Source organism: Nannospalax galili, unplaced genomic scaffold, assembly GCF_000622305.1.
Source record: "Nannospalax galili isolate Female #2095 unplaced genomic scaffold, S.galili_v1.0 scaffold324, whole genome shotgun sequence".
Lineage (NCBI taxonomy): Eukaryota > Metazoa > Chordata > Mammalia > Rodentia > Spalacidae > Nannospalax > Nannospalax galili.
Genome location: NW_008353027.1, coordinates 3,976,389 through 3,986,917, shown reverse-complemented (window position 1 = coordinate 3,986,917; position 10,529 = coordinate 3,976,389). Strand labels below are relative to the sequence as shown.

The window sequence follows — 10,529 nt, the reverse complement described above, 5'->3', positions numbered from 1 at the left end:
TATGTATTAGTCAGAGTCCTCCAAAGAAACAGAACTGGTAGAATGAATGTATATGTATAGAGATTTATCAGTTTACCTCACAGGATAGAGTCCGAGTAGTCCAACAATGGCTGCACCACACTGGAGAGGCTGAGAATCCGTAGTGGCTCAGTCCACAAGGCTGGATGTCTCAGTAGTCTCAATCTGGTGCTGAAGGTCTGACAAATTCCAAAAGATCAGCTAGTCTTCAGTCTACAGCAGCAAGATGAACTCACCAGCGAGAGAGAAGGCAAGCAGCAAGAAGCCCCGCGTTCTCCACTGCCGTGGTCTTTTATATGGGCTTCCATCAGAGGGTAATGCCCACATTTAGGGTGTGTCTCCCGGCTTTAGATGATCCAATCAAGAAGATCTCTTTCAGTTAATCTCAGATCCAGTCAAGTTGACACCCAAGATTACCCATCACACCCCCTCTCCCTAAGAGAATCCATAAAAATCTATTTTAATAAAGGTTTGTGGTGTGTGTGTGTGTGTGCGTGCATGCTTTTGACACAGTGTGTTGCTGTATGACACTAACTACCCTGGAACTGCTGTGTAGATCAGGGTGGCTTCAAACCTGTAGTGATCATCATGCCTTTCCCTCCTAACTACTTGGAATTACAAGTATTTGACACCATGCCCAGCTCTACCTGTGGGGTTGTTTGTTTCTTTGTTTGAGACAAGGTCTCCTGTAGCCCAGGTTGCCGTCACGTACACTGTATAGCCAAAGCTGGCCTTGAATTCTTGATCCTCCTGCCTTTCCCTCTCAAATGTTTTGTTTACAGGAGTGTGCCGTTATACAAGTTCCATCCCTGGAACTCATGATGGAACAGAGAAAGCTTCCTAAAGTTGTCCTCTGACCTTCAAATGCATGCCATGACACCTATGCCTGTACTCATATATCACATACAATAATAATAAATTTAAAAAATTTGAAAACCCAGAAATTTGGATATTTCTCTAAAGAAGATACACAAATTGCTAGTAAACACACGAGAAGAAACAGTATTAGTCATTAGAGAAATGCAAATCAAAACCACAGTGAGTTACTGCTTCACACCAACTAAGATAACTATCAAAAAGTAAAAAAATAATTAGTGTTGGCAGTGGTATACATGAGCTGGAACTCTTATACATTGCTAGTGGGAATGGAAAATGGTTCAGTCACTTTGGAAAACAGGTTGGCAGTTCCTCAAAACATCATTGCCATATGACAGTTAAAGAGATATGTCCTAAAACAGAGAAATTTTGCTCCTAGGTCCTACCAGGAGAATTGAAAACATATGTTCATAAATATGTGTTTATACTAGTTCTTAGTAACATTATTTCTGATAGCCAAAATATAGAAATAACTCAAATGTTTGTAAGCTGGATTAACAAAATCTTGTCACTCCATACCCTAAATGCCATTATTTGGTCATAAAAACGAATGAAGGGGTTTTTTAGTAGATTGCTTTTTATTATGTATAATAATTGTACAAAGGAATGGGCTTCATTATGACCCTTCAGTATATGCGTATTTTGTCATATTTACTACCTCCATTATCTTTTCTTACCCAATCCCCCTACCTTTTCCCTTTCTAAATCCCTAAATCCCCTTTTTACTCTTACACCGTCCCCATCTCCCTGGAGTCCAGGTAAGAGAGAAAGCAGGTGATGCTTGCTTTCCTGAGACTGACTTAGTTCACTTACAGTGATGATCTCCAGCTCCACCCATTTTCTACAAATGGCATGACTTCATTATGAGTCAGTAAAACTCCATTATGTATATGTATACTTTCTTTATTCATCTGTTTATGGGCATAGCTGATTCCATAACTTGACTGTTGTGAATCGTTGAGCAATAAAAATATAGATATCTCTATAGTAAGCTGACTTTGACTCTGGGTGGTATAGATGGGTCATATGGTAGTTCTTATTTATTCTTTTTATTGAGTTTTTTGTGGTTTTCATGAAATATAATTTGATAGTATTTGTCACCTCCCCTATTCAAATGTCCCCTTATAGCCCTCACCCAATGTAATATACTCTTTTATATATATAATAAGGCCCATGGAATCTATTTTGTGTTCCCAAGTGTCCATCAGTTTGAGTCCATCCACTGGGGGAGCCTGGTTAACTTACCAACAAATGAGTTTTTATGCTACAAGAATGGACTTTGAAAATATCATGCCAAGTTGGGCCAGGAGAATGGGGTGAATGCAAAAGACCATTTGTTAGGTGATCGTTCATATAAAATGTTCTGACTTCTGAATGTATTTAGAAAAAGACTAGACTATATATTTTTAAATGATAGATTTTATGATCTGTAATTTATCTTTGTAGTTTTAATTGAACCCGAGAAATTTTTTCTCTCTCTGTGTGTATGGATATGTGTGTGTACATTTGGAGGCCAAAGGATGATGTCAGGTGTTCCTCAGGAAAGTCTCTACCTTTCATTTAAGGAAAGGTCCCTTGTTGGCTTGGAGTGTGCCAATCAAGCTAGGTGGCTGACCAGCGAGTCTCAGAGATCCACCTGTCCCTGCTTCCCTGTTGGAAATGCAAGCAGGCATTGCCATGCCTGGCTTTTTACTTAGGTTCTGGGGAATTTTAACTTGGATTCTTCTGCTTTCAAGGCAAGCGGTATATAGACTTTATCTTAGCCCCAGGCTCCACATTTCTTTCAAAAGCTTTTGTTTCTTTGTGTAAGTTCTGGCTAATATTTAGGTAACAAGTTTGTTCCTTTGTGGGTCAGCAGCAGAAGTCAGACCAGGAGTCATTACATCTGTCGCCTCCTGGCGCTCTTTGCCCCTCATTACAGAAGTAGTCACCTGTCTGTTTAGAGAGGATGTCTCTGAATAAGGAAAGGAGAAATGTGCAAAAATTAATTTTATATCTTTGTTTCACCAAGGAAAGGTAAAATTAAGGGAGATAATAGATAAATAATACTTTTCAGATACTTCTAAGAAAATGTTTAAGACTTTCATGTCTTCATATGAGTATTCTACTATAAGGTTCATTCTTACTAACAGAGTTTATATCATTTCAGACAGATTTGACCAGTTTTGGGCCATTAATCGGAAGCTCATGGAATATCCTCCCGAAGAAAATGGATTTCGTTATATCCCTTTTAGAATATATCAGGTATGAAGTAACACTTTGAAAAAAACCCACTCACATCTTCTTTAAGAAGCTCTGTCTTAACAGTACTACATAGAGTAAAACTCTTCGGTGTGCATGGGAACCAGCTAGCATTGGGGCTTTTCTGAACTCTCTTTTGGTGGTGGTCAAGGTAGAAGTTTCACTGAAATATTTGACTCATGTAGTTTCTGATTATTTATATCATCTCTATTTGATTCACTTACTTAATACAGTTTATGTGTAACTTCTAAGTTAATACTTGAGTCACTTTTGAAGTCTTTTTTGTTTGTTGAGACAGAGTCTCAGGTTGCCTAAGCTAGCCTCAAATTTGCTTTGTTCCCAAGATTGGTCTTGAGTATTCAGTCCTTTGCCTCTACCTCCCGAGTGCCTGGTTTTATGTTGGGGACTACACCCAGGACTGCATGCTAGGCGAATATTCTAGCAACTGAGCTATATCTCCAGCTCCCAAATCTTTTTTTCTTTTCTACTTTTTGAGATAGTCGCCCGAGGCAACCCAGGCTGGCTTGAACTCATAACTCTCCTACCTCAGCCTGCTCAATGCTGGTATTATATAGGGGTGCAGAGTCATAAAAGTTTGATTTCCCTGATGTCTGTGCTCCCAGCTGAAATTGAACAAAGCAACACTGTTGTTTTGTGCTATAAGTTGTACTTATTTATAAGTACACTGTTGTATTATAAATAAGCATCCTTTTCATGGTCTTTTTTTTCTGTTTGTTTTTTTTTTTTTGGTGATTTTTGTTGTTCAAAATAGATTATAGGCACTGTGCTGTTTTTGAAAGAAATACACATAAGGTGTGGTTTGTGTTGGTTGGTGATACACATGTGAAGCATGCTCACAGAAGTATCACCTATTTCTTCTAGAAGCAGAGGCTCAGTATGCTAGTCAGTGTTTGTAATAGCTTTATAGAATACAACCAGGCAACTAAAGAGAATCAACCGTATCTGTTTCTTAGATAGCAAGTCCTTAGTGTCACAGACAGTGTGCCCAGAGCTCTGCCTTACAGTATTACCTACGTGGATAAAACTAAATGTACATTGTTGAATACCTCTGAAATCTAGTATGCTTGGCATATAACAAATACTAGGTTTATTTTGAGGGCCTACGGGTATAGGTCAGTGCTAGCATACTCACCTAGCATGTATGAGGTCTTGGGTTCAATTGCCAGCACTATAAAAGAAAAAGAAGTATTTTAGAAAGCATAGCATAATGGATAATCATTTAATGACAAGAATTGAAAACAATTTCACAAGTATAAAGTTTAATCTAGTAATATAGCATGATAACTGTGTTCAAAGGCGAAGATAAATCATCTAATTGAAAATAAGTAAACACAGCTTAAGGATGAAGAGTATTTTTTTTTAATTGAAATTTGTGTATTTCATACATAAAATCATTTTTAGACCTCCTCCCCCTTTGGCACCCTCCCATAGAGGTCATACATTCTGTCATTTGTATTAAGGCCTATTATGTAAAGTTAGTGTCCCAAGATGTCCTTAAGTTCATCCACCGGGGTTTAGTCAGCCTATCTAGAGTCTCTCCCTTCAAGAAGATCAGCTTTCTCACCAGAAGTAATCAGCTGCCAATAATTCTTCGCCTAAGGTTGGGGCTTGCTGTTCATTTCCACAGTTATGTGCTAGGTTTTTGTCTGCCTAAGTTTGCATGGGTCTTGTGCATGCTGACACCATTGCACCATGCTGACTGCCATTGTAGATTTGTATAAGAATGGTTGCAGGGACTGGAGAGATGGCTCAGCAGTTAAGAACACTGGTTGTTCTTGCAGAAGACCCGGGTTCGAATCCCAGCACCCACATGGCAGCTAACAGCTGTCCGTAACTCCAGTTCAGAGGATCTGACAGCCTCTTCGTTCCTCTGTGGGCATTGCACAGCATGGATGCACTTACCTACATGCAGGCAATAAACACATACACATAAAATAAAAATAATAAATAAAATATTAAAAAAGAAAAAAAAGGAGGGTCCCAGGTATCTGTAGTAACATTTCTGTATGGTCATGCACCTCCTCCCTGGCTCTTATAATCTTTCCGCCCCATCTTCCACAATGGTCCATGAACACTGGATGGGTGGACCTCAATATAGGAGTCCTGTCCAAGGACCCACACCTCTGCAGACTCTTATTCTCTGCATTTTGGACATTTGTGGCCTTTTGTGTTCCTGGCCCTCTGTTGCATGAGGGAGCTTCATTGATGAGAAATGAAAGATGCATTAGTGTTCTCTTTATCCCTTGTTCTATGTGTAGAGGTTGCATTGTAGATGTGCCACTTTGGTAACTTTCTGTCAGATTTTTCACAGCCTAGCAAAGCGTTTTATTTTTGGATATAATTGAATAAACATACCACAGTTTCTGAAGACATTTTCAAAAGAAAAGTTTCTAAATAGTTTGAGTTTATACCTCCTAGAACGTAGGTAGCTTGTTTGTTTCTAGTATCTGTGTTTAATGATAGTGTAATTTCTTGGTTGTAAACACTTTAAACTCCTGTAGGGAAAGTGCATCATACTTCTGCTTACTGAATGTAAGAATTATAAGTTCGAATAGTAGCTGTATGAGAAGAGGTTTTTGGGGGGACAATTTTGAGGTCAGTTTATATCTCTTACTTTGGTACCATAAATATACAAGAATTCAGTGTGGGGGTGGTATATGGAGAGAGTGTGTGTATATGGGCAGACGGTCTTGCTTTGTAGAACTGACCTTGGGGAACTCAGTATCCTTTATGTACTGGTGTTGAGAGAACGAGTAGTTTTCATAAAACTCTATCATCAGCTAGAAAGGGGAGCATAGAGAATTCTCAGAATTGGCTTCATTAGAGCTGCCTGCCAGCTGGAGCTTCTGAGAGCCCAGCTTCCTGCCAGCCCTTTCCTGTGTTGGGGCAGGTGGGCAGTTTCTCCTTAAACAGAAAAGATAAAGACAGGAGGACTGTCTCTAGATTGATTTACACATCGTTTCTTCCTTTTCATTTTGGTTCTGATTTGAATTTGAACAAAATTTTAGAAGTGTGATGTGTAATAAACACATTTTGGGTTTATAGTTTCTACTAATTGATTATTTCTTGGTCTTCCCCATTTCCCTCTTAAATTGTTCAGTCTTCCTTTTCTTTATTATTATTATTATTATTGTTATTTTTATTGTATGTGTATGAGTGTATTGTCTACATCTCTGCAAGTGCACCCATATCATGCAGTGTTCGTGGAGGTTAGAAGAGGGCATCAGATCCTTTGGAACTGCAGTTACAGATGGTTCTTAGCTGCCGTGTGGGTGCTGGGAATTGAATCCAGGTCCTTTGCAAGAGCAGTCAGTGCTCTTAATTGCTGAGTCATCTCTCCAGCCCCCTTTTCTTTTTTCTAGTTGACTAGTAATAGCATCAGATTTTTGGCTACTAATTTCTGTTTTGTATAGTTGTAATCTGCTTATTAAGTGTAGCTGTTACATATATAGCATTTTGATTAACAATTCTTATTTAATATAACTAGATACATATAATTTGAGACCTTACATTAGTAACAGTGTTTAAAGAAAACCCAGAAGTTCATGTTTATTAATATGTAAATGAGGAGAATAATTTTTACTAAAATATTAGCTTACTCTGCAGAGATTTGCCTCACTTCCTCTGGATCGCACTTAAGTTTATTGTGTTGATACAGAATAATTACCACCAAAAGAGGAATATACCTTCACTAGATAAGCTGATAGGAATCTAGAAAATTCAAGACTGGTGATATTTTTCATGGACTGAACTTCTGTAAAGATTACTAGAGCATTGTTTTTATTTTGGGTTTTTTTTTTTTTTTTCTCTGTAATGTGTTTATCATGGGCTCAGAATGACTGTAATCAAGTGACAGTATTTTAGTGGTAAAAGTCACATTCTTGCAGAAGTTGTCTGGAACTGGAAGAGACCATGTTTCTGTCATTTACATAACAGTTTGGTTCAGTGCGTGAGTTTCAGGTTTGTGTTCCTGAAATCCAGGTGCTTCAGTGTGAGCTTGTATTCTAGAAATGAGGTATATGGTGAGAAGTGTTTCCCAGTTGTAACCAGAATGTTATTTAGAATTACACGCATGAACAGATGGTGATTAATGAAATTATCTGTAAAGAAGATTGGTAAAATGATCATGTAATCTCTAGGCATTGGTGTTTCATTGTTACGTAATGAAATTTGGGCCTATTGTTCGGCACATAGCATTTTTTCAAGAAGCAGTAGATACTTAAATGCTATGCTTGAAGAGAGAAAGATCTGACTCATTTCTCTGTCTCAAGTGGTATGTTCTACCCTGAGTTGTGCACCGGGTGTTTAAGTGGTTTATCTCATATCCATGTTCAGGTTGATGTTATACTACATTCCTTACAGAGCTTATAGTAGAAAGATTTGAAGAAACTAGTAAGCTAAGTGTACAAATAAGTATAAAAGTGCAAGTTTAATTTCAATGAAGAAGAGAAATAGAGTGCAGTAAGTCAACTGCCCCTGGGTTGAATTACATCTGTCTTTTGGGAGGGCAGAGAAGGCCTCCTTAAGGGAGTGTTGCATGGTAGGATCTGGCAGAGGGATGGAATTAGGGTTGGAGCAGGGGCCTGAGAGGTGCTTTGTAGACAAAGGAGACACTGATTTGGGGGAAATCGTATTTGTCTTGGGCATCACGAGGTGGGGAAAAAGGCTGCAAAGGTTAGGGTTTCACCACATCAAGGAACTTCACTATCAGATAAAGAATGGGAAGTTTTAAGGTGTTTAATAATCTCAGTGTCCTAGTTATTCAAGATCATTTAGTTAGTTTGTTGTACAGGTTGCTTGAGGTTATGAATAAGTTTAGAGACTCTTATTACAAACAATTTAACAATGTTATTTTGTATGCGTATAATACATTTTGCTTATCCATTCATCTATTTAGCTTACTGTCACCATTTTTCTGTTGTGAATAATGTTGCTATGAATATGGGTGGTTTCATGTTCTTCAGAGAACTAGAACCAATAGTATGTATGTGTGTATGTCCTTTGTACACACATACACACACACACATACACACACGCACGCACATACAGAGGCAGAGAAAGAGAAGAGAGGATGGTTTTAAAGAATTACCTCATATAGTTGTGCAGACTTTTTTTGAGTCTAGAATCTGACAGGTCTACAGGGTAGAGAGTCAAGAAGGAACTGTAGTTGAGTCTAAAGTTGCAATTCAGTCTGCTGGCTGAATTCCTTCTTGCACTGGGAGATGAGTCTTTGTTTAATTAAAGCCATCAACTGATTAAATGGGGGGGGGCTCAACCACAGTATGGGTGGTAATCTGATGTATTAAAGGTTCTCCAATATAAGTGTTAATCATCCACAACACACAGAAACTTCCTGAAAAATGTTTGACCAAATACCTGGGCACATGGAATAATCTGTTTAAAACACAGACTTAGCCGTTTAAAACATACCTTTGAAACCCTACATTGAATTTTTGAGTCTTTACCCAGACGTGGAATTTCTGGATTATATAATGAAAGGGCATTTTAGCCTTTCATATGTGAGGAATATAGTCACAATAATTAGCAATGCTGAAGATCTTTCCATGTGCTTGCTGTATATTGTTTTTGGAGTGATGTGTATTCAAATCTTGTTATTGAATTTTTTTTCTGAGTTGTAAAAGCTAACCTTGGACTTTGAATAGCTGAAGCATATTTAATCTGTTGGTGCACTACAGTGTGTTCAGTATTTCTTATTGGTGAGTATTCTTTATTTGGACAGGGAGAATGAGTTTCAGACAGGCTCTCAATATGTAGCTCAGGTTTGCCTTAAATTTGCAGCAATCCTCCTGGTCTCTGCCTACCAACTGGGATTACAGGCATACGCCACCATACCCAACTTGATCAGAGTTCTTGTTTCATTTTTACTACTGCCAACCATGCTGTAGTAAGTAGCATTGTATGTTTTCTTTTAAGTATAAAATAGATATTCACAAATGAGTTTCTAGGACAAAGGTAGAGATTTTAAATTACAAACTTACTAAGTTACTTTCCAACTATGCATTGTTTCTGCCAGAAATAACGAGCATATAATTTTTCCATCTGTCTGCATTAGGACCAAGGCCCTGAGACTCTGACCTTCAGCAGACCATTTGGCCATGTGGATTTTTTTGTTATTAAGTCTTAAAATCTTTATACACCAACTGTGCCCATTTTCTTAGTACTGTGTGGGTTTCATTCTTTGTTAAGAAGGCTATTCCTTTGTATTATATGAGGTAGGGGTCCTACTTTATTTTTTCCAGATGATGGTTGATTATTATATAAGCTAAGAGCAAACTTTTTCTTTAAAGTGTCAGAAACATTTTCAGCTTTGCAAGCCAGATGGTGTCTGTTGCAGCTGTGTAATGATGGCAAGAAAGCATCCGTGGACCATTTGTTCTAGTCAGGCATGCCTGGTCCTGGAAAAATTCATTTATAAAAAGCAGGCAGAGGGCGCAGTTTAGTCTGTAGGCCATAATGACTTTACTCCTGGTACCAATGATAAGCCTCTTTTGCACTATATTAATTTGACTACTGGAACCTATTTCTAGGTGCCTCGTTTCATTTTTCAGTGTCTTTCTTCCTTTTTGTTGTTGCCACCATTATTTTTAATTTTAGCCTTCTATTTTCAATGAGCTGTAATTTAGTTTATGCTTTCTTTGAGGCATGAGTCTCATGATGTATCCTGGGCTGGCCTTGGCCTTGATCTCAGCTCTTTTTTTTTTTTTTTTTTTTTTTTTGGTCTTTCTGAGACAGGGTCTCCCTGTAGCCCCAGGCCTTGAACTCACTCACTATTGAGACCAAGCAGGGCACAATCTCACTGAGATCCACCTGCCTCTGCCTCCCAAGTGCTGGAATTAAAGACGTGACACCTGGTTCAGCTCTATTTTCACATACTTTCTTTTATTTTCACGTTATTTTCTTTAGTTCTTTGTATACATTTAAACTGGTTCTCTCAATGTTTATGTAGTTAAAGTTCAGGTTCTGGTCTTTCTCAAGCCTAGTGTCTGTTACTTCTTGTGTGTCAGGCCCACACTTCCTTGTTTCCTTGTATATGTTGTCATTTTTGTGGCCACCTAAAGATTTCTTTAAATATCTAGAATGAATGCATTTCTGTCTTCCTGAAAGGTATGTGTATATGTTGTGGCACGCCTTCGGTGCTCAGACAAGCAATGTACAAGGTTTATTTCCTCCTCATAGAAGATTTTCAAGGTTAGCCTCAAGGTGGGAGTGTAGAGCTGCACAGATCTAGGAGTACAGTTCTAGTTCATGCCTATGGCATTCTAGATTATTCTAGATTACCATGGATGTGTTGGAGCTTTCATACCCCTTCAGATTTATTGTTTTCAGAATTTCCTGTTTAATTTTTTGATTAA

General features: G+C 38.2%; 1 protein-coding gene across 2 annotated transcripts in view; it reads left to right on the top strand.

Annotated features, from left to right (window-relative positions):
- Atg5 (autophagy related 5) overlaps positions 1 to 10,529 on the top strand; it is a 132,684-nt gene that overhangs the window by 84,687 nt on the left and 37,468 nt on the right. For both annotated transcript variants that reach the window (XM_008850300.3, XM_029554639.1), the window contains one exon: positions 3,044 to 3,138. In XM_008850300.3, coding sequence (XP_008848522.1) covers positions 3,044 to 3,138 — 95 coding nt within the window. The remainder of the gene's footprint in view (positions 1 to 3,043; positions 3,139 to 10,529) is intronic.